The sequence below is a fragment of the Mesoplodon mirus genome (genome assembly GCF_964341445.2).
Source record: "Mesoplodon mirus genome assembly, chromosome: 16".
Taxonomy (NCBI): Eukaryota; Metazoa; Chordata; class Mammalia; order Artiodactyla; family Ziphiidae; genus Mesoplodon; species Mesoplodon mirus.
The window spans coordinates 75,360,181-75,385,164 of NC_138992.1; the positions used below are offsets into that span (position 1 = coordinate 75,360,181).

The 24,984-nt window shown below is 41.2% G+C and overlaps 1 protein-coding gene across 5 annotated transcripts in view; it reads left to right on the forward strand.

The window, feature by feature from the left end:
* ATP6V1H (ATPase H+ transporting V1 subunit H) overlaps positions 1–24,984 on the forward strand; it is an 82,265-nt gene that overhangs the window by 48,739 nt on the left and 8,542 nt on the right. For all 5 annotated transcript variants that reach the window (XM_082601759.1, XM_082601757.1, XM_082601758.1 and 2 more), the window contains 4 exons: positions 753–806; positions 10,952–11,049; positions 14,782–14,974; positions 23,760–23,938. In XM_082601759.1, coding sequence (XP_082457885.1) covers positions 753–806; positions 10,952–11,049; positions 14,782–14,974; positions 23,760–23,938 — 524 coding nt within the window. The remainder of the gene's footprint in view (positions 1–752; positions 807–10,951; positions 11,050–14,781; positions 14,975–23,759; positions 23,939–24,984) is intronic.

Sequence of the window (24,984 nt, forward strand, 5' to 3'; positions counted from 1 at the left end):
CCACATTTTCATGATTCTAATAGAAATAGACTTTCAAAAGTCTGAATTAGGTGCCAATTTGGATATTGTGTTCTTTGACTTTATAGAGACATTTAGGAGCCTTTTTCCCAATAGTTTAACCGTTATACTTGGGTTACAGGGGCTCATGCCTGGCACTTAGTAGATAAGTTATTGAATAAAACAAAATAAAAATTTCCTTTCAGAAATTCATTATCACTTTTCTCTTGCATATTCAGCTTCTGACTTTCTACCTTAAATTTTCTTTGGTCATTTCTGTGTAACAGGTGAGGTTCTGATTGTCATTATAATGTGTTAGCATTGTTGTGGATAACCTAATATTTTAAGTTCCATGTAGTATCTTCCCATCATCAGGCACCTGTTTTGAAAGCTTTGCCACAGAGTATAGTGTAGATAGTTCAGCTTAAGACAGTTGTCTCATTGGAAAAATGACTCGGGAAGTAAATCCTGAGACTTGGAAATTTGCACTAGCTTCACTTATGAAATGTAATTGGAACTTAGTATTCAGTTTATTATTGTTCCTTTTAAAATAATTTATTAAGATATTATCCAGAAGAGTGTAACGACGTTTAGAATATTTCGTATCATCCCCACATTTTTTATTAGTTGATGATACTCCATTCAGTAGGATTAGGAAAACAGTGATAAAGTTTGCTTAGCTCTCTTTCGTAAGCTGATGAAGTAGGATAAAATTAAAAACAAAACTAAGTAATAAGTTATTTATTTCGTAATAGAAACTGCGTGGTAGCGGTGTCGCTGTTGAAACAGGAACAGTCTCTTCAAGCGATGTAAGTACATTCCTTGTTCGTTCACTGGCCTCCTAACACCCTGAATTTAAGTTATTTTGAGTCACAGACATTTAACGTTTTGAAGATGTTCCCTAGTCCCCCGATGTAAATCGTGGATTTGGTGTCACCTCCAGTTGGGTTAATGGTGTTGTGAAAGCCGTGTGTAAGCCTTTCTGGGCTGTGCGGTTGCTTTCTGCTGTTGGTGGAAGTGGGGCTTCCTCTTCCTGTTGCTCTTCTCTTCAGGCAGCTTTATCTCAGGCCTGAGAATCAGAGCAAGTCTGGACTCAGATGCACAAGTCGAGCGAGTAACCAGAGCTCCTCTCTTACCACTTTAGCTGTCTCATAAATGCTAACATCTGACGGATACACGGACCCTGCGCCAGGCAGCTGAAAACAGTTCCGTTCCCCGCTGGCACGAAAACCCGCTACTTGCCTGAGTTGCTCAGGGTTTAATGGGGGCCTGTGTGGTGGCCAGACTCTCCCTGCCCCTTTTTTGGGCCAATCCTGCCCCACATTTATGTAGAGCCCAAAGGTTAAAGGTTAAAACTCATCATGTCCCCCCAGTTCCTTTCCTGGGTATGGTTATCCCCCCCGGTTGGGAGTGGTTTAACTTTGCTGTCTTCAGACGAGTTCAAGAATTGCCGATAGATTTGGACAAGTATGGGTTGGCCTGGTTAGCGCCAGCCGAGAGCAAGGTGGGGGAAGAGTTAAAAAGGTAGGTGAGGCGTATGCAGCTTCCTTTGCTGGGAATACCTCTGGGAAACCGGAAAGCACCTTCCGAGGATGGTGTCTCCCACCTGCCTGTGCTAGACCTCAGCGAAGCTGTGTGGGGGCCACACAGGGTCCGTGTCCATAACCCGCAGGCCACACCCCTGTGTGTGTGCTTGTAGATGAGAGAGGGCGACACAGTCCATCTCAAAGCCAGGAGTGGGGCTTCTCTTGGGGCACGGGTCGAGGGACTTGACAAATAGTGTGTCAGGCTGGAAAATGGCCACGTGTCTTCTGAAATCAGAACAGGGTATAGAACTCAGTGAGCAGTCTTGGGGCCAGGGTGGGGGAAGGTTCGAGGTCTAGACATTCAGCCATAAGCAGATGTTTAAATTGGGGATCCTTATTTTATATGACTTGAGTTTCTTTCCACCGGTTTGAAATTTTGAAAAATTGTTTGATTTGAAAAAATTGTCTAATTAGACTTATTTGTAAAATTTTTAAAAGGTGTTTTCGGAATAAACTTAAGTGGTTATTAAAGTGTTTGGAAGTTAGTAAAGCTCACGCAGTGAGGTGCGAGCTCTGGTGACGTGACATTCTTCTTTTGCTCTTTTCTGTCCAGTGTGTGGGAAAAACAACGCCGATCTATTGAATTGGCAGTGGTTAGTCAAAGTGGTTTATCTGGTCGACTCAGACACGTCCATCCCAAACAGAATTAGCATCAGGGGTGATTCTGAGTGAAGGAAAGCTGGCTTTTGATGTCCCCCTCTCTTCCCTTTAGTGCCCTTCACAGCTGAACATACTCCCTGTCTCTTGCTGGAGGTTCCTGCTTTTTCAGAAGGCTGTCAACTTGGAAGGCAGACTTAAAGAAGTTGACAGAGAGGTGTTAGGACTTCTTTGATACTTGTACTTCAGTAGGGGGATCAGAACTGGTAGCTGGGACGCATGGAGCTCTTCCTGTGTGCCTGGCAGTGTTTTAGTCGTTGTGCATTTACATCTCCTTGAATATTCACAGCCCGTCTTTGACATCGGTCTTACCATAAGCCACGCTTTAGGGATGAGCCATGAGGCTGGAAAGGCACACCAGCTTGCCCAAGGCCATCCGCTCATGGTGGCAGAACCCCCAAGGAGACGGATTCCTTACCGAGAGGGTTCTGAGGCACCTGGACTGGACTTGGAGCGTTAGGCCTTCTCCTTGCTGCCTCACCTACTCAGACTTGTGAAGAATGTCGGCGTTACATCTTAAAATCCCTTTAGGTTTTCAGACAGCGTAGGAAAGCAGCTTGGTAAGCTGCATTCTGTGCCGCTGCCACTGGATGTCAGGGTAAAACAAACAGAACAGAGCTTTACACAGCAAACTGGGAAGTCAGCAGGATGCAACAGTCTTGACTTTTAAAATGGCACAGGAGCATCATCGTAAGTTACGAGTGGATCATCACAGACATCTTTATTTAAATGACGTTATATAAATGAAATTTTCTAAAAATGATTGGTGTTGTGTTTACCTAAATGTAAAAAGAGTGAATTATATCACATGACACGTACTTATCCTAACTTACCTTCAGCTGTCTGTTCAGTTCTTTGTTGGCTCTTGCACGGGAATGATCAATCTTCTACTTTTCCGAGGACGTCGCCCAGGCTTAGATGTTGATTGCTGGGCTGCTGCCCTGACAAAAAGAGCAACACCGTGATCTCTCCCAGCCTTTGGAGGAGTCAGGAGAATCTGGGCCTTCTTTTCCCTCTGTCCAGCCTCTCTCATACCTGTGTGCAGGGGACCGTGGTAACTCTCCGCTCCCGCGCCCTGTTCTCTGTTGTAGACCTGGTCCGGCCCTGGTTATTGCTGGATGGACATGGTTTCGTTGGTAGTACGTAACGGGAGTAGGTTGCCAGGTTCTCCACGTTGCTCATGTTATCTTTTGCCTTTTAACGTTCTGGAGCAGTTCTGTCCAGTAGAACTCTCCGGGGTGATGGCAGCGTCCTCTATATCTGTGGTGTCCACTCTGGAAGCCCCACGTGGCTCTTGAGCACCTGGAAACCTGGCACGTGTGAGTGAGCAAGTAAACTTGCAGTTTTTTTAGGCTTTTTGGTTTGTTTGTTTACAGCTTAATTGAAATCTGTTTCTCATACCATAAAATCTTTCCATTTGCCATTGGTTTTAGCATATTTACAGAGTTGGGCAACCATTGCCACCATCTGATTTTGTAGCGCTTTCGACACCCCAGAAAGAAACCGTGTCCACTGAAACAGTCACCCCCATTCCTAACCCCCTCGCCTAAACTCTGGCAACCACTCACTTACTTTCCGTCTCTGCATTCACCTCTTCTGGCCACTCTCTGTACACAAGTCACGTAATATGTGGTCATCCGTGACTGGCTTCTCTCACTTAGCCTATGTTTTCAGGATTCATCCATGTTTTAGCGTGTAATAACAGCATTTTAGAATGAAAGGGGGGAAAAAAACCTTAGCTTTTTTGGCTTTTGGCCACATTCCTTAAATTGTTTTCTCTGACAGTTCTAATATCCTTGTTAATGTGAAGGTAGTTTTACTGCTTTGACTCTTTTAAATTTAAGGCTCTGTTTTTAATTTAAGACTTTTCAGTCTTTCAGAAGAGTTGGAGGACTTTAACGATTTGGTTCTTCACTGTTTGTCCATAAGTGTATAAAAAGTGCTACCCAAGTAGCAGAAATGAGGGGCTGCGTCAGGAATTCGCATAGTGCAGGCCTCTTATGTAACTCTGGTCCCCTCTAGCCTGTGATTTGTAAAGTCTGTGAGGACCCAGAGAAGTTCACAATCAGTTACGTGTCTTGGTGCAGGTTTCCAGAGCATTGCTATTTACCTGAAGCAATTTTTGGATGATCTTCATTGTATCCTCTTATCACAAAATTCGTAAGTTTTAAACATTGTGGATCATTAAAATATATGCAAAGAATAAATGTTAAGAAAAGGAGAGCAGATAAGAACCTGTCAGTTTTGCTTTTCTGATCAGATATCTGGAAGGATTGTGTATATTCTGGCAATGCAAAGGAAAATTCAATGGTAAAGTATTTCAGTACCAGACTTGCTGTTACATATCATTTTCAAACTATAGCATCAATAACAATAATAAGGTAACCTAATATTGTACATTGGATGTGTTCTTGGAAGTTGCATACAAAGCAATGATTTATAAAGTAAATCATATTTTCTTAAGTTTGCAATAATTTTTTCCTACAATAAAGAATCCCAACCGTCATGTAATTAAATTATATGCCTAAGAAAATTAGATTGAAAGCAATACTTGAAGGAGATTTATAAATTTGTAAATTAACAGTGAAATTACTTTCTTGGTAAGACTTAAGTCTAAGATGAAATTATCTTAAGTTAATTTAGGTATTAATTTAATATAGGTATTTTATGGGTATTGACTAGAGGGTCTCTTTTAATAAGCCAACTTGAAGAGAATTCCTGAACTATATATGTTTTAGTTCCTGAATATGAAGTAATAATAATGACAAGAATAATAATGATGATAATGTACCTTACAGTTGTTTTGTGTTTAACTGATGTGAGTTCAGATTTGAGTAACAGAGGTTTTTGGTTTTGTTTTTGTTTTTTAATTTAGGGCTATTTTTAAAAAATTGGGCTGGTATTGCTTTCCTTTATTGATGGGACAACAGTTTTGAAGAGTTTAAAGTGATTTGCCAAAGGTAGATCGGCAGAACTTCTGCCTGACAAGACCTCTCTCCCTCTTTGCCTCCCTTCCTTTCTTTGGTCACTTATTTTTATGTCATAACTTGGTTGGGGAGGAAAAAATTACGCTTTGCTCCTTCTGGGTTCTTCTGTCTGGCCAAAGAATTAAATTGACGTGAGACAGATGAACAGGAGAAAACCACATGTAATTACGTATGTACAGGGGCCCCGTAATATGAGGCCGCAGATGTGGCATCTGAGAGAAAGAGAAGGGGTGCGGGGAGGGACTTCAGGGGGGAGAAGGCAGTTCACACGGAGGTGGGAAAGCAGACGTTTGGTGACAGATGCTTGCTGGGCCCTCAGGGACAGTGGGACACACAGAGGACTCTGGTGTCCCGGCCCTGTGCGGCTCCCCCCAGCGCCGACCCGTGTTCTTTGTAGATCTCTGGTGACAGTGCCCTTCCTGGACCAGGGCCTTTGTCTGAGTTCTTTAGGCAGTTAAGGGGCAGGTAAAAAGACAGACTTCTTGTATCCTCTGCTTTCAAAAAAATAATCACCCTAAAATAATCCTCATGCCAAAGGGACCCATTTAAGGTGGCAAATTTTGTTCCCCTACAGCTTACATGGAGTAAAATAGACAGATTTTTTAATGTTCAGCTGAATGCACTTATACCTCACGTGTTCTACTCAATGCTTGCCTTCGCCTCGGCTCCCACAAAGGTTTTCGTTATTATGCGTTAGTTTTGCCTGACCTTGAACTCCATAAAACTGGAACCATACACAGTGTGAACTCTTGTGTGTCCGAATTCTTGTGCAGTATTGTGTCAGTGAGAGTCACTCATGTTGCACTTGGCAGTAATTCGTCTCTTTATTGCCGTGTAGTAATCTGTTAAATGAATATTACCCATACTCTTATTGATGGATATTTGAGTTAGTTCTGGTTCTTGGCTGTTGTGAATAGCTTGCTATGAACATCCTTGTACATGGCCTTTGGTAGATGTAACCACTTACGCCTGGAGCACTTCTAGAATGGAGTTGCCGGGGTACAGGTTACATGTGAATTTAGGTCCAGCAGTCCAGTCACTTTTCTAAACCAGTTTACACGTCATCAACAAAGTAGGAGAGTTCCAGTTGTTCCACACATAAGATGTGCACACTCACTTTTTAGTTCTATGAGAAAAGATTCATTTAATAGTCATGACACATTGAATACTTTTGGGATTGGTTAATCACCAGCCCTGGAGGATTTCATGTAAAACTGGCTTCTGGGGTTTATTTTGGTCGACGGTGTGTTCTACAAACTCAGCTTTGTGCTTCGCTGATACTACTGGACACACGTGTGTTTCCACTGCATCTGAGACGTGCTCTTCTCTGCACTGCAGACGTCTTTTTTTTTTTTTAAGCGCCCTTGATTCCAAAATTTAGAGGAATATTATCTTTACTTTTTCTCATTTAGTTTGTACTTAAATCCCAGCATTATGGAGATAGATACTGAAAATTGGTCTGTAAACGTTGTTATAGCATGAGTTTTACTTTGGTACAATGTTGCTGCAGTTTTTATGTTTATCTTTCGTTGCCTACTTGCTTTTAAGTCCTCACTTCTTGAATTACATTGTAATTCTGCAGAATATGGATCTGGGAGACCCTCTTCACCAGGAAGGTGAATTCTCTCAGTTGCTGTTTTCCTTTTGTGATTATTCCACCATAATATAGGAGAATTTGCATTTTCAGCAATATTGGAAATTTTACCTAATGATGTCCTCTTAATGTGTTGAGAAGTAAAGTTAGTTTTTCTCTACGAGGGAGGTTTGTGTGTTTGAGAGTACACATTGTAGCTGGTTCTCAGCCCAGCTTGTCATGTATTAGCTAATGAGATTATCCCCACACCCCATGGGATGTGCCCTGTTATCCCCATTTTATAGGTGGGAAGCTCATTCAGGGGCACACGGCTTGGAAGTGGCTGAGCATGGCAGGCTGGTTCCAGAGCCTTTGTTCGTAACTGTTATGCTACATTACTGCCTTTCTTTCACGGTGGTGGAGTTAACATTGGAGCTGTGAGTCAGTTCCGCTGGAGAGAGGAGGGGCGAGAGCTTTCCCGGAAGCAGCTGGAGGTAGACGTCTGGTTCTCTGGGGGAGAGTAACTGTTGGACCTGGCACTTTAAGGTCACTGCTGATCCTAGCATTTGCCATGTTGGTGGAGTGATAAGGTATCAGAGAGGTAAGAACCTGGTGATAATTCTCTCAAGAAAACTTCATGCGTTGGGAGGAAGAAAGATGCTGAGATTGGTACAAGGTTTAGGGATAATTTTAAGACGGGAGAGATTGAGTATATTGAGGGGCTGAGGAGAGGGAACCTGTCAAACAGATCGGAGCTACAGGGAGGGGTCAGACTGAGGCGATGCTGTGTGGGAGGAGTGGGACACAGGCCTCGCTGGGGCCGTGGTCCTGGACAGGAAGAGCTGTCAGCCTCTGCTCAGCGGGAGGGAGGTGAGAAGGACCGTCAGGGACGTTCAGTTGGGGGGGCGCAATGTTGGCAGCTCAGTGACTCGCTAGCTGATGGTCTCCGTTTTTCCTCTCAGTGCTGAGGTAAGGGAAGAGAGCAGGACAGGAGGGTAGAGGTCAAGGTGTGAGCGTGGCTCTGGGGATGGCAGCGAGAGCGGAGCACAGCTGCCTGATGGCTCTGCGTGGCTGTCAGTCTTCTCCAGCAGTGGCTGAATGACCTCTGTGTGGGGGAAGAGTCGGTGGCTCCTTGGGTTGATTGGAGGCTGACTATTTTCCTCTAAAAAAAAATCATTGAATAACTTTGTACATGAGACTAACAGGGCAATGTGAGAGAAAGGTAAGGCAGTGATACAATTTACTTTGTTTAATTGAAGGCAGTAACTCAGTCATTTATCAGTGTTGCCTTCACTGTGTACTTTGAAAATAATTTCTGGACTGGTATTGGACTGTCTCATGGTGCATCACAGGAGAGAGTGCAGTTTTAGAAGCAGCATCTTTGTAAAAAAAATTTTAATATCACAATACCGTGTTAGTTTCTGTTGTACAGCAAAGCGAATTGGCTATATGCATACACATGTCCACATATCCCCTCCCTCTTGAGCCTCCCTCCCACCCTCCCTGTCCCACCCCTCTAGGTCATCGCAAAGCGCCCAGCGGATCTCCCTGTGCTATGCGGCTGCTTCCCACCAGCGAACTATTTTACATTTGGTAGTGTGTGTATGGCGATGCTACTCTCACTTCGCCCCAGCTTTCCCCTCCCACCCCAAGTCCTCAAGTCCATTCTCTATGTCTACCTCTTTATTCCTGCCCTGCAGCTAGGTTCATCAGTACCATTAGAAGCAGCATCTTTTTTTTATTTTTTAATAGATCTTTATTGGAGTATACTTTGCAATGGTGTGTTTGTTTCTGCTTTATAACAAAGTGAATCAGCTATACATACACATATATCCCCATATCTCCTCCCTCTTGCATCTCCCTCCCTCCCACCCTCCCTATCCCACCCCTCTAGGTGGTCACAAAGCACCGAGCTGATCTCCCTGTGCTCTGCGGCTGCTTCCCACTAGCTATCTATTTTACATTTGGTAGTGTATATATGTCCATGCCACTCTCTCACTTCGTCCCAGCTTACCCTTCCCCCTCCCTGTGTCCTCAAGTCCATTCTCTACGTCTGCGTTTTTATTCCTGTCCTGCCCCTAGGTTCATCAGAACCTTTTTTTTTTTTTTAAGATTCCATATATATATATATATATATATATATGTGTTAGCATATGGTATTTGTTTTTCTGTTTCTGACTTACTTCACTCTGTATGACAGACTCTAGGTCCGTCCACCTCACTACAAATAACTCAATTTCTTTCTTTTTATGCCTGAGTAATATTCCATTGTATATATGTGCCACATCTTCTTTATCCATTCATCTGTCGATGGACACTTAGGTTGCTTCCATGTCCTGGCTATTGTAAATAGTGCTGAAGCAGCATCTTTTATATGCTCGTTTATATGTGAGTCCTGAAGCTGTAGCTAGCAACGAAGAATCCATTTTTTAAATGTGTCATGTATTTCAACATAGTAGGGTAAATGGACACAGACAAGAAAAAGACTTACAGTGAACCAAGAAATTCTCGTGTTGAGAGGAAATCGATGATAAATGGAAGAGGAGAGAGTGCCCTAGGCTGCCTTTTACTCATTATTGTAGAAACCTTGCTTAGGCTCTCTCTAAACAAGGAAGGTGGAATTCTCCTTTTCACAAAGGGTTACTTAGCTGCTGACCTAATTGGAAAAACACATATATATTTTTTCCCATTATGGAAGATTGTTTTCGAGCTGAAAATTTACTTTATTTGTTTATTTATTTTTTGGTACACGGGCCTCTCACTGTCGTGGCCTCTCCCGTTGCGGAGCACAGGCTCCGGACGCGCAGGCTCAGCGGCCATGGCTCACGGGCTTAGTTACTCCGCGGCACGTGGGATCTTCCCGGACCGGGGCACGAACCCGTGTCCCCTGCATCGGCAGGTGGACTCTCAACCACTGCACCACCAGGGAAGCCCTTTTTTTTTTGTCATTAATTTCTGCGAATGTTTTGAGTTAGTTTTCAGGCAAATTAAGTTACTGGATATAGTGTGCTTTTGGGCAACTGTGTTCACTACTTTCTAGGTAAAATCTAAGATAACCTTTTCATGATAACTTTTGATTATTCCACCAAATATATCATTGTGTTTTTGTATTTGAGTGCCTGGAATTCTTTGAAGTGTTAGGTTTTAACAAACTTAGTTTAAGTTAAAACATAGAGCTGAAGTGGCATCATGTATATTAGGTTTTGTGAATTTATATGACGTCCACGATCCTCTCCTGTCTTTCTTTTTTCTTTTTGTTAGCATGTTCTTTAAGGCTGGGGTCTGAAATTTCCCCTTGTCCCTCCTTTTCTTACAGATGTAATAAGGCTTATGGTAAATATTTAGGGACGCCTCCAGGCCAGGTGTTACTACCAGCTTACCTAACGTGGAGGAGCGTGCAACTTCTTGGGGATATTTGTTCTATTTATTTCAAGCTTCAGATTTAACCTCAATTTCTCTAACATAATGCCTGTTGCATTGATAGTTTCAAAAAAAAATCAGTCTTTTTCAAGTGTTTAAGTAGACTTTTTATGTGCTGTATAGTGTTTTTTTTTTAAGTTCTTATTTATTGAGTTTCTGTGACATGTCTAGCTCTGTGCTGAATGAATTACTTTACTTAATCCTAAGAGTCCCTTTCAGGGTGCATGGGGGTGTGACCCTCATTAAGGATGAAGAAACTGAGCATTGAAAAGGTTCGGAAACTTGCTCAAGATCATTCAAATACGGGCCTGTCTCAAAGCATACACTTGTATCTCTTTCATTTTATTGTTGTTCTCTGATACTTGTGTAATTATGAAGAGAAGTAGTCTCTGTATCATGCCTCTATTCAGGGCTAAGTGAAACATTGCAAGATAATAAGCTGTTTATCAAACCATATCAAAGGCATAATTACTTTGTCCCTTGATTTCCCTGACTGGATGTGTTCGGTGGGCTTGAACCATGTAGGCTTAATTTGGCAAAAGAAGTCAGCTTCATTTCTAGGAGGAAGAGAGAAGAGCAACAAGGATTGACTTTTGAAAAAATATTTGAGACTTTTGGACTTTTCAGATGATAAGAAACTCTAGTAAAAACCACTCCAGAATTTGGTATCTGCATGACCTTGTGACTTGAAGCGCTTTCCGGTGTTAAACGCTGTGCTTCTCCCCGCACAGAGCTCTCAGTATGTGCAGTGTGTGGCCGGGTGTCTGCAGTTGATGCTCCGAGTCAACGAGTACCGCTTTGCCTGGGTGGAAGCAGACGGGGTGAACTGGTGAGCGCTCTTTATTTTGACTGTGGAGTAACATTTAAAAGCATCTCTCCTTGACAATTTCAAAGAAACAAATACATTTAATCATCTAAAAGAAGGTGTTTTTTTTTTTTTTTTAAATATCTTGTGTGAGGTTTCTGTGCAGGAGACTCTCTAGCGACTCAGGGCCCCCGGTTTCCCTGGAGGTGTGTCAGGTCGGCTCCCTCTACCTCGTATGGAACATTCCAGACTCCAGCAGGAGAGCAGGCGCTCAGCACAAGCACAAGCATCTTGTTTGTGCACACAGTTTAGTTTTCCCTGTCGTTTCGGAGAACTTTGGTTTCCGTGTAGAGAACGGATTACCAGTCAAATTCCCGCAAGCCAGCCAAGGGCCAGCTTTGCAGGCAGCGCTTTCTGAGGATAGCTGTCTCTGGACCATGACGTTAACTCTTTTCCACACAGAAACTTAAAGGTGGACTACACAGATGTTATTTTCAGTCTTTTTACTTTCTTAAAAGTGATGCAGTATTTTGGGCAATACAATACGAAAGGATAATTATTTCTTTCACTATTATATCATCTTTCTAGGTGATTCCATCATTCTCCAATTTTCTTATAATTTTAGTCTTTAATATTTATTAGTATAGTTGAGAATAATGGGTGAATAATGATGAAACAAGATCTAGGATGATGAAATAGTGTGATTCTTCAAATTATAGTTAACAATCTCACCAAGATCACATAGTGTATCTTAGGTTTATAAATAGGTCCAATGGACCTGTATTGTAATTGCAAGATAAATTGAATTTTATTCTATTAAACAAAAAGTAGATTTTCTTTTTTGTTCTTTGGAAGACCTGTAAGAGAGAATAAAAGTCATGAAATACCAGTTTATACAAATAGTTATAATTGCTCAAAAAATAAACTCAAATACTAGAATTTGGTCCAGTGGACCGAGGCTAACGAAATGCTGCTGTTCAAAATATTGTTGGCACTAATATTTTGGAGGATGGTAAGCAGTATTAACTATTCGGTTTAGCAACAAGAGCAGGCATAAGTACAATCTAGAATATTCCATGTTCAACCTACACACTTTGATACGCTAATGCCCACTAACAAGGTTAGTAGTAATCAAATTAATACAGAGACTTTTAGGTTGAGAACAGGCATTAATAAAGGTAGAATATGTTAACTTGTTGATAGTAGGGCAATTTAGAAAAGTCATTGAAGCTTTTCACTTTTTTAGAAAGAAAACACGTACTTTTTACTCTGCCATTTCTTTTGTTTAGGGTCGAAACTTTTCTTTTTTTCCTTTTTGGTGCTCCTCAAATCACAAGCAGGGATCCTGAGAGGGGAAAAAATTGTAAGCATAGCCTGTTTGAGGAGAGTGGAAGAGGACTGGTGGTTTAAGACCCCAGGACCTTTTTATCTCTGCATAGTTTCCTTTCTTTCCTTCTTAGTTACACGAATGACACACACTCTTTCTGAATGTTTCTGGGCCAGTGTAAGACCAAGAGTATGCTTTGACTTCACTAGAAAGTCTGAAGAAAAGCACTGATTTTTTAAATACTGGAGCTAAAAGGGGGCTTTTGCTGGGGTAATTGCTTCACCAAATCCAACGGCCATTCATGAACCTTTATATCCTGACATTTGAAGTATTTTGGAAGTATAAAGTAGTATATACATGAAAGGTAAGATTAAAAAAAATATTGTGTGGTGAGATACGAGGGGCCCACGGGTCTGACGAACAGCAGGAAGTGTGCACGTCAGCCAGTCGTCAGCTGTTTGTCTCCTTAGTCCCTGTGTTGGCATGATTTAAAAAGAAAAATCTTAATTAAAAAGCAGAGCACAAAATAGTTATTTTGGCGTCATGGACCTTAACCTCCTTTCTGATCTTGGATTTGACAGTTTGTGTTTCTTGTGCTCTCTGCGTGACGTTATACCGTATATTATGGGGGGTAAAGGAAACATATGTGGTCCTTTCCTTTGAGAGATATACAGCCTAGCTAATTTAATGTGAAGAAATTAAATTCTCCCTAGGTATAAACTAGGTATAAATTTGTGAACTGGGTTTCTGAAAACAGGTAAATAAAGGGACTCTCAAGTGTCAGAGAGCCTACTACCCCTAAAGCGGGGAGCAAAGGGTAAGAGGTTGGAGTTGCCAGGATTCACGGGCTGCAGGAGGGGCTGTGTGAAGTGAAGTGACGTTCGGGCCTGGAGGGCACAGTACAGCTCAGCTGGGGCTGGGTCCCCACGCTTGAGGTCGGGCACCCAGACGGCGGGTGCTAGCGTCTCGAGGGTGCAGGGACGCTCGTCCTGCCAGAGCCCGTGCAGGATGGATTCAGCCGCTGCCGCGGGTGAAGAGGCGTGCCGAAGTGACGCTGGCAGGCACAGGAGGTCGACAGGAGAGGTCCCTCCTTCCTCCATCCCCGAGTCAGCCGCGAGCACCTCCTGTCGCCGAGCCAGCGGGGAAAGCGGAAATGGGGAACGCGGAAAGTGAATTGTCAGCCACAGCATCCCAGGGTGTAGCAGGCTGACCTTAACAAGTGGAACAGTCAGGGCGCAAAGGAAGCCAGGTACCCGGGTGCTGATAGTGTAAAATGCTGTGCTTTGACCGCTGTTGAATGCTGACATCAATATTAAATAAAAGCAGGCCTTACGTACCAACCAAAAATAGAAAAGTAGAACAGGTTCAGGGGAGAAATCATGCATGAGAAAATTAAGGGCAATTCAGCGAATTTATAAGTGTATACAAATCACAAAAATGGGGAAATGGCACAAATATAAGCCTTCCACTAAGTTAGTAGTTGTAAATCGTAAAATTAGATTTAAAATGTATTTAATTTTGTTAATAGACATTTATTTTTTAGAGCAGTTTTAGGTTTACAGAAAAATCGGAAGCACAGAGAGTCCCGTACGTGCCTGCCCTCCCAGAGTCTTCCATGTTACCAGCAGCTGGTGTTAGTGTGATGATCCCTTTGTTTCAGTTGATGAACCAATATTGATATGTTCTTACTGACTAAGTTTACATTAGCACTCGCTCTGTGTTGTACGTTCTGTGGATTTTGAGTTCTCTTTAACCCCTCTGGTCGCTGTTTAACCGTCTGATTTGATGGTTTCTGTCCCTTGTGTGAATATAGGCATGCCCCAGGGAAATTTCCTTAGCGCTTTCCTTGGTGTAACCTGTCATTTTCACACCGCTTTCCCAGTTTCCTTATCGGTAAGGCGGGAGGCTGAACTAGAAGCTTCTGTGGTTCTGACCCCAAATTTGATGAATGGCTGTGTTCAAATTCAGACTCATGACAGGCTTTTCCCAAACTCATTTCCTCCTTTTTCTGTCGAGTTTCCTAAATATTTTTAAAGCTATAAATGATCCTCTTGGATCATTTTCAGTCAGACTGAAAACCTTGATTATACCCTCTGGCTTCACTGAGATGTACATCCACTGTGTCACCATGTCCTGAGGCTTTTACTTCTTGAGTGTCCATCAGGGTCCTCCTACTGTTCCCTCTGTGGGCCATGCTCCCTGCAGCGAAGGCGGTGGTGTCCTTGAGACTCTGGAGACAGGCTTACGTGATGCCGTGCAGGACTGGCTGTCTGTGAGCAGGGGTCTGGCTTGCTCGTTCCTTCGGGGGAAAAAAGAGAGGACGTGATTCAGAGAGACTGATCCATCAGTGCAAAAAGAATAATCAGTTATTTCTTCTCTCCTGTTGTGCTGTCATGTTAAATGTTTTCTCAACGTGTGTTCCTTTTCAGCATCATGGGAGTTCTGAGTAACAAGTGTGGCTTTCAGCTCCAGTATCAGATGATTTTTTCTATATGGCTCCTGGCGTTCAGTCCTCAGATGTGTGAACACCTGCGACGCTACAACATCATTCCTGTTCTGTCCGACATCCTGCAAGAATCTGTCAAAGAGAAAGTGACAAGAATCATTCTTGCAGCATTCCGGGTACATGTTTGTTTTTTTTTTTTTTTTTGTGCGTGTGTGTGTGTGTGTGTGTATAAGGCATTTTTTTTTTTTTTACTGTGGAGTATATTTCAGGGCTTTTAGCAGGTGGGGGAAAGTTGCTTGTTCTCCATGTAGTTATGGAACTGTGGCATCTTGGTGAGCTTGGAGTAAAATATCAGTTTGTACTCATGGCAGGGGGAGTGGACAGGTGGGGCGAAGCCATCTAAATGGATGACACGTAAGAGTGGCTGGGAGATGGTAGACCTACAAATCCAAGCTATTGGCTTTAGAATTTGTGTTTTTAACCATTGTTAGTTCTTACGCTTTCTTTAAACAAACAACGACAAATCAAAAATAAAAGGTTGTGCAGATGTATTGCAAAACCGTAAATGGCGTAGACACCACATTTGCCAAATACGGTCATTAACATCTTTCAGATTTTTCTAAGCAAATAGAGATAAATATATAAATAGGTGTCTAACTTTGTTTTGCATTTAAAAATAAGAGTGGTGTCATGTTATAAATACTGTTCTATAACTTTATTCTTTTTTTTTTTTTTTTTTTTTTTGCGGTATGCGGGCCTCTCACTGTTGTGGCCTCCCCCGCTGCGGAGCACAGGCTCCGGATGCGCAGGCCCAGCGGCCATGGCTCACGGGCCCAGCCGCTCCGCGGCATATGGGATCCCCCCAGACCGGGGCACGAACCCGTATCCCCTGCATCGGCAGGCGGACTCTCAACCACTGCGCCACCAGGGAGGCCCTAACTTTATTCTTAACAATATATAATAAGTGTGTTTTCATTTTCCTGTAGTAGATCTTCAGTATTCTCTTCAGTGGCTATATTCTGCTGTGTTGATGTAAAGTGGTTTATTTAATCAGTGTCCTGTTGATGGAAATGTGAGGTGTTTCCAGTTTTTTTACATATGTTTTCCCACCTTGTTGAGTATTTTGGTTGGGTAAGTTCCGGAGATGGAATTGCTGAGTCAAAGAATATACTTTTGGGCTTCCCTGGTGGCGCAGTGGTTGAGAGTCCGCCTGCCGATGCAGGGGACATGGGTTCGTGCCCCGGTCCGGGAGGATCCCACATGCCACGGAGTGGCTGGGCCCATGAGCCATGGCCGCTGAGCCTACGCGTCCGGAGCCTGTGCTCCGCAGCGGGAGAGACCACAACAGTGAGAGGCCCGCGTACTGCAAAAAAAAAAAAAAAGAATATACTTTTTACCAGTTCTTATAGATAATGTCAAATCACCTTTCAAAAATGTACAAATTTATGTTTCCAGTAATTATATATTGGGCAAGAATACAGAGAGTCCCTACTTTCTCTTAGTGCGTGGACTTTTTTCTAAATTGGAAGCTGTTCCTGAAGTTGACGTGAAAACTCTTTGAAAAAAATAGATTTTCTTAACTGGTGAACTGTTAGGAAAGATAGTCATCCTTGATTCAATATCTTTGCAATTAGATTATCCTAGAAAGATGTTTTGGATTATTATTATTTTTTCCCTTTGTATGACTTTCACTTCTGGGAAATAGAAAGATCAACAGTTGCCTGAGTGATAAACATGGAAGTGAATCATATTTTTTCAGCTCATATCTACCTACCCTTTTCTGTATGTTAGTTACGTATTTTTTACGTTAAAATATCTATCTTTCCAAATGTTGAAGATTGTAAACATTTAGCACAAAATTATTTCTTTTGATAGTTTGTTAATAAGGTGACTTGTTTGTTTAAGGTGAAATACAGGTGTGGGAGGAACTGCTGTAGAACTCAGGGTCTTATTTCAGCTGTTCTCTTGTTTCATAGCCTCTATCTCCACACTTGTATCTTTCCCCCTCAGTTTTGATAAACTTACATGGTTTTTTATAAGTGTCATTTAGATAATATAGTGAGTGCTGTGAGGTTTAGGAAGAAATCAGATACTAATAATTTATAGTAATAGATTGAGATTTAAGCTAAAGCTCAGCATAAGCTGCTTTATTTTGTTTTTGTTTTTTTTAATTATTTATTTATGTATTTTGTCTGCGTTGGGTCTTTGTTGCTGTGTGTGGGCTTTCTCTAGGTGCAGCGAGTGGAGGCTACTCTTCCTTGCGGTGCGTGGGCTTCTCATTGCGGTGGCTTCTCTTGTTGTGGAGCACGGGCTCAGTAGTTGTGGCTCGCAGGCTCTAGAGCGCAGACTCAGTAGTCGTGGCACACGGGGTTAGTTGCTCCACGACATGTGGGATGTTCCCGGACCAGGGCTCGAACCCATGTCCCCTGCGTTGGCAGGCGGATGCTTAACCACTGTGCCACCAGGGAAGTCCGTTTTTGTTTTTTTTTTGAGACAAGCCATTTGTCTTATCAAATCATTTATTTATTTATTTATTATCGCAGTTGATTTATAATATTACATTAGTTTCAGGTGTGTAACGTTGGTTCAGTATTTTTATAGAGTATATACTCCATTGAAAGTTACTACACAACAATGGCTGTCGTTCCCTGTGCCGTACAGTATGTCCTTGCTGCTCATGTTTCACACACAGTAGCTCATATCTGTTAACCCTGACCCCTGTCTTGTCTCTCCCCCTACACCCCCCAGCATAAACTGCTTTGCCATAATGTATGCGGCAGCTGTTCTAGCTGAGCTTCCCACAGACCTTGCTTCGTATTTTGTCCCTTCTCTAGTTCCTCCTCACATTGATTTTCACGTTAAGTCATTATTATGTTAGATAAAAGGGTCATTGGAAGCAGGTACCTCTAATATGGGTATATGGTAGGTGAGAGGTGTTTGTTGATATTAGCTGGATCCTACCTTTGAGCTATTCCGTCCCCCTCCCCCTCCCTCCCCCTTGCCTATCCTGTTCTGTCCTATCCTATCCTTTCTTTTTCCTGTTCCTCCCCCACCCCCCATTTCATGGATTATCTGTCCACCTCTCAATGCATCAGATGTTTATTGAACACCAATTATGGAAGGATGAATATGACAAGATACTTTTTCTCAGGGACTTTGTGTTTTGTTTGAATCTGTCTTTGATGGAGAGACTTCATGAAGTCACCATGATGAATGTTTACGGTATACAAAGTTCAAAAAGTCACAAGAAGTATAAAGCCAGACTGAGATTCTTAGTTTTCTTTTGACCTGATTTGGGAGCTCTCCAGATTGATTATCTGCTTTTTATGGAAATTTGAGGGGTACAATAGCATAGCCCTTTTCTAATTTTCCTTTCCACGTGATGTGTTAGCAAGAGTTTAGGCTCTGGCGTAGACGTGCCTAGGAGTGAGTCCCAGCACTAGGTTGCTGGGAGAGTGGTTTGAACTCTCAGAGCTGATTTCTCCACTTGTGAAAGGTGGTTAATGATACTTAACTCACTTCAAGATTGGGTAAGAATTCAGCGAAATAACAGACAAAGTGCCTGGCAATAGTAAATATACAATCTGTATTTATTTTCCTGCCTTTTCGCTCCATAAAAGCATAAAATACTAGCAATTTGCCTCTTTAATGCCCACCTGTAGAAATAGCATTCTAAGTTAATGTGGAACCTAGCCAAAGATCAAGTGTTGTTCTGTTTGATTTAAGAAAAGACAGCATGAATATTTTACTAATGTTTATTTAGCAAGATTTAAAAATCTTATTTATACTTCATTTGCAGTTTCAATTTTTTACCCACAATGTGTCGAACTTATGCTAATTTCTCAGTTTCTATTGTCTAATTTGGATTTCAGATTATTTAAAATACACCCAACCCTATCGACAGGTATATTAGTTTTTTGGACTCTCCTTGATAAATTGGGACAGTATAATCATTGCATGGTTATACTGAAGACTGAATATCAGAAGAACATCTTTAGACATCCAGAACTTTGATGTACACAACTGAGTTAAAATCAAGCCATTAGTAAGGACATAGTAAAGCCATTTGATTTAGACCATCGAATAGGTGTAAAAAAGGACGTGTTCTTTTTTTTCTTCGTTATTCTCAAATTCCTGTAACCTTTAATAAAGATTTCACAGATGAGGTTGCTTGAGGATTGTCTAATTGTGCACGTTTCCCCACATCCTGAAACTCAGGAGGGGAAGTTTTGTGCTTTTGGAAGCTTGCTGAGCTGCTGTGAGCTGAAGAAATCTAGCAGCTGTTAATTTTTTTTTTCCATTTGGCTGGGTGAATTTATTTTTGAAAATGTCTGTCTCAGTTATTCATAGCAGGTGCTGAACTCCAGGTCTCCATGAATGTTATTCCATTGGTTAACTTGATATGTCAATCTTTCGTTTCTAAAATAAATTAGAATGTTTTTTGAGGCTGTGACTGAGAAAGACATTCAAGACCATATTTGTTGTGTAGAGTTTTTCTCTTTTTGGTTCTGTTTAGTCAAGAGCCTCCGTAATATGTCAGATAATAAGATAAATTGTATTTTACAACTGCATGGTTTTCAGCGTAAAAGCTTAGAAAGAAATACCACCAAATTGAATTTGGATTTACATTAGCTGTACTAACCATGATGTTTAACTCACACCCACACGCATATGCACACACAGACACAGACAAACACAGACTTACATCTTCCTGTGCAGACAGTTCACAGTCATAACCCCTTCAGAGAGACCTGCTCTGGTTTGGGTGTATGGGGACTGTTTTGCCCACTGCTTTGACATAGAAGTGTTGCTATCAAGAAATTTTATTCCTAGGTCCATCCCTCATTCCTTATTTCAGGAATTTATCTCTCTTGTTTATTAGATACCAGGTTTGGAAGAGGTTTGGTAAGACTGAGACGTTTTTAACCTTGGGGTGAGTCCCGTAATACGGTGCTGCCTCGGGTGTGGTCTGCATGTCAGAGCAGTTCTGTCAGCTGTTGGTTAGCAGCCTGCAAGGGATAAGTGCAGAAAGTGAGAGCAAGCATTTAGAAATGTACAGTAATTTGACACGTCTGTCAAATTTAATAATATAAGATTTGAGCTTGTGTTTTGCATGTCTTTTAAAGTTCATTTTTCTAGAAATTCATTTTTATTGTATTTTTTACCGAAAGTATTTGTTCCTGACTGATTGGAAATTGAAAATCAAACAGAACTGGTCTTCACCACAGATGGTTTGAGAAGCACTGCTTTAACATGTATGGTACAAGGTTAGCAGTTTTGGTGAAGGAAGAATCTGAATGGTCACATGGTTCCACCTTGTTCTTAGTGAAGTCAAGGTCGCCCTGCACCGTTACTTGGACACAGGCCAAAATGATGTTTACGCTTTTGATTTTGTTGAGGTGAAGATGCCATTGAGTTTAGCGTCTTTAAAGGGTACATGGCTGCCGGATGATCTAGGTTTGTTTCTGGTAAATTCATTTTCCAAATATTTTTCACAACCTTTTTATTCTTTGTAATGAGATGGAGAGATGAAATTAAAACAGGTAAGGTTTATTGATTGATTGGACATAGGCTTGAAGGAAAGGGGAGCGTCAAACATAACTAAATTCCAAAGTGCTGTTGTCTTAGAGAATTGAGAGGAGAGATGGTTTCAGAAGAGTGCCATCGGGCTGTTCTTTGCCGGTTACACTGACTGGGTTGAGGTTATAGTTGAAACTGTTAGTTATGATAATATTCTTAAATATGAAGTGTAGCTCTCCAGGCAACAAATATGTAGGACCATACGAACAGAAGGGTTTTGATATGTTTCTAAATTTAGGAGAGATATTAGTAAGAAAAGTAACTGGAAAAGGTAACAGAAAACTAAGTAGACTAATAAGTAAAATCTCACAGAAGCGAGGGGTGAAGGGAGGAGTTTCATAAAGGGAGATGTTATCAGAATTCAAGGTGCCCTACAGCTTAAGGTTTTCATTTGAATTCCATTATGGTCAGAGAACATGTTCTATATGGTTCCAATTCTTTGAAATTTAAGATTTGTCTTATGCTCATCTTACGGTCTGTCACGGTGAATGTAGCATGTGTACTTGAAAAGAATGCATGTTTTGCAGATGTATCACATTCTGTAAATGTCAGTTAAATCAGGGTGGTTCATAGTATCATTTGGATCATCTCTGTACTGATTCTGTTGTTTAGTGGTTCTATCAATGATCAATTGCTAAGAGAGAGAGTTGTTAAAATTTCCAGCTGTTAGTGTGGATTTGCCTGTTTCTCCTTTCAGTTCTGCCAGTTATTGTTTCATGTATTTTGAAGCTCTGGGTTTTTTTTAACTTTTTATTTTTTAATTTTTTTTTTAGATTTATTTATATTTATTTTTGGCTGCGTTGGGTCTTTGTTGCTGCGCGCGGGCTTTCTCTAGTTGTGGCGAGCGGGGGCTACTCCTTGTCGTGGTGCACGGGCTTCTCATTGCGGTGGCTTCTCTTGTTGTGGAGCATGGTCTCTAGGCGCGTGGGCTTCAGTAGTTGTGGCATGCGGGCTCAGTAGTTGTGGCTCGCAGGCTCTAGAGCGCAGGCTCAGTAGTCGTGGATCACGGGCTTAGTTGCTCCGTGGCATGTGGGATCTTCCCGGCCCAGGGCTCGAACCCATGTCCCCTGCATTGGCAAGTGGATTCTTAACCACTGTGCCACCAGGGAAGTCCCAGTGCTCTTGGTCTTGATATCTACTTTATTTGAAATTAATATAGACATGCCAGCTTTCTTCCACTTATGGTTTTCCATCTTTTAGTTTCAACCTGTGTCTTATATTTAAAATCTGTCTCTTTGAGACAACATATACTTGGGTCTTGAATTTTTATCTGTTCTAATAATCTCTGGCTCTTAATTGGAGTGTTTAGTTCACTGACATTTAGAGTAATTATTGGTATGGTTGGATTTAGGTCTGCCATTTTATTATTTTCTTCTGTTTGTTTCATCGGTTTTTTGTTCTGTCTTCCAGTCCTGCCTTCTTTTATGTTAACTGAGTTCTTTTTAGAATTTCAGTTTAATTTTTCTATTGGCTTTTAAACTGTTCTGCTTTGTAGTATTTTATTTCTTATAGGTTGTTTTGGTGTCACAATATTTATCCTTCACCTTTTCCATTATACTTGAAGTTAATATTACGTTCTCACCAGTAGTGCCCAAGTGTTCTCTTTTCTCCACAATCTGGACAACACTGGCTGTCTTTTGTTTTTTGATAATAGCGGTCCTAACAAGTGCAAAGTGATATTTAACGGTGGTTTTGACTTGAATTTCCCTGATGATCAGTGGTGTTGAGCACTGTTTCATGATCTGTTGGCCTTCTTTATGTCTTCTTTGGGGGAATGTCTATACAGGTCCTCTGCCCATGTTTTAACTGGCTTGTGCTGTTTTGTTGTTGCTAGTGAGTTAAATGAGTTCTTTATGCATTTTGGATATTGCCCTCCTATCAGATATATGGTTTGCAAATGTTTTCTCCCATTTTGTAGGATGCCTTTTCATTTTGCTTTTTTTGTTTCTTTGGCTGTGTGGAAGCTTTTTAGTTTGATATAGTCCCAGTTGTTGATTTTTACTTTTGCTGTGCTTTTGATGTCATATCCAAAAAATCATTCCCAAGGCTAATGTCAAGGAGATTTTCCCCTGTGTTTTCTTCTATGAGTCTGACAGTTTCCAGTCTTATGTTTAAGTCTTTAATCCCTTTTAAGTTAGTTTTTGTGACTGGTATAAGATACGGGTCCAGTTTCATTTTTTTGCATGTGATTATCCAGTTTCCCTGATGACATTATTGAAGAGACTATCCTTTCCCCAATAGGTTTTCTTAGCTCCCTCATCAAATATTAGTTGACTGAATATGTACAGGCTTATTTCTGGGCTCTCTGTTCTGTTCCATTGGACTCTGTGTCTGTTTTATGCCATTACCATACTGTTTCGATCACTGTAGCCTTGTTAGTTTGAAATCAGTATGTGTGACTTCTCCGGCTTTATTCTTCTTTCTCAGGATTGCTTTGGATATTTGGAGTCTTTTATATTTCTATACACGTTTTAGGATTGTTTTTCCTATTTCTGTGAAAATTGGAATTTTGGTAGGGATAGATCTCACTAATTTCCATATGCTAAGCTAAATCTCTCTCTGCATTTATTTAGCATAATTATTAGAAATATAACTTCCTTGCAAAAATAAAGAAATTTAAAATTTTGGTACAGTTGATTTAGAATTGTTATTCCAGGATTTTTTTGAGTGTGGGAGATTTGACAGGCCTTCTTTACCAACTTTCTGAAGGTGGCTTTCTTGAGAGCTTGTTTGTCCTTGTTCTAGACCTCAGCATGAGCATGGTGTTTGCTCTGAAATATTGGTTAATTCAGTGAACAGTTTATCTTCAGAAATACTTAGATTCCTTTGCTGATTTCGTCAGTACTCTTAAAAATCATAGAAGAAAACTGAGGAATTTGCTTGAATGTCACAAAACTTTTCTGATAACTACTGAAGCAAGAGAGTTTTTTTAATTGCCGTCCTTTGTGCACTTACAGGTTGATTGGACGGAGAAAAAGATCAGTGACTGGGAACTAGAGAGATACTTGAGGAAACAGTCTTTCTTAGCATCCTAAGGGCTCCATGTGGCCAAGAAATGGAGTGTTCATGGTGGTGACCTCAAGAGCAGGGCTGTGAGGAAGCATGGTGATGGACCTCATTGTAAATGTGTTCAGTGTTTTGAGGCTTGTCTAGGTCAATAATTTAAAATGTTTAGTAAGCCAGTAAGGAAGGAAGGAATCAGAAGGATGCTCCTGATGTGGGACAGATGCTTAGAAAAGAAGTCAGGGTTTGTGATGCAGTCATCCACTTAAGGTGATAGTTAACCTGAGAACAGGAAGAGGAGAGAGGATGTGAAAGCAGGTGCAGAGAACATCACATAACAAATTATATCATTTCTCATTGTGTCTTTGTCTAACCCAGAACTTCTTAGAAAAATCAACTGAAAGAGAAACTCGCCAAGAGTATGCTCTGGCTATGATTCAGTGCAAAGTTCTGAAACAGTTGGAGAACTTGGAACAGCAGAAGTACGATGACGAAGATATCAGTGAAGATATAAAATTTCTCTTGGAGAAACTTGGTGAGAGTGTCCAGGATCTTAGGTATGTTATTCCTTTTAATTCTCACAGGCTGGGTATATTGGGCCTTGTTTGACTTGCCTCATATTTTAAGGAAATTTAAATTTGTTACAAACTATAAACTCAAAAGATTGCACTAAAACATCATGTCTTCTATTGAAAATTGAGGGGTATGGAAACACTGGCTCACCATCATGGCAACCGTTGGTCAGAGCTGTGTGTTATTTCTCCTCTTTTGGGTAGATCCCCACTGTTCTCTGTTGTTTAAAATCTGACCTGGTGTTCTACCACGGGTTGTGGGTGCCACCCTTTGAGAATCTCCCCCGGTTTAAAATCTTTTTTAAGCAGCAGTCATTGTTAATTTGTGGAGGAAGTTTGCTTAGATATGGAAAGAGTATTTTTTCCTGCTTTTTTGAAGTCCCTATTGGTTTTATTTTTTATATTAAAAATTATGCAAGTGATATACATGCAGTAAAGAAAAAAATCCCTTTTTTTATACAGTACAGAATACAGTACAGAATACAGAGTACAGTACAGTACAGAATACAGTACAGTACAAAAGGGACAACACACCAGTCCCCTCATCTTCCCCACCTACTTCCCCCTGCCCCTCTGGTTTCTTGTGTTCATTCCCAAAAAACCCTAGCCCCCCTCCCTCTAGCATGTATGCATGTGTGTGCGTGCGCACACACACACACAGACACACACAGACACACACAAATAGGGTTCTGCGTATTCTTCTGGTCCTGGTTCTTTTTTGTTTCATAATAGCTTGATGATTTTTTCCATTAACCCATGCATTCTTTGTTTTTGAACTATTGATACATTTTAAAAAGAGAGTTACTCACTAGAAATAGATAGGGTTTGGGAGCCAGGATAACTCCAGTTTGAATTGTTTGGCCACTTTGTCCACGTGTGGCATTGAGCAAGCCTCTTGACATTTTAAAGTCTCAATTTTCCTTTTGGTAAAATAGTGATAAAAATTCTAACCTTGTAGGATTTTCCGTGAGGTGTCCAGCAAGTGCCTTTAGTATAGTATGTGTTCCAAAAATGTATTTACCAGATAATTC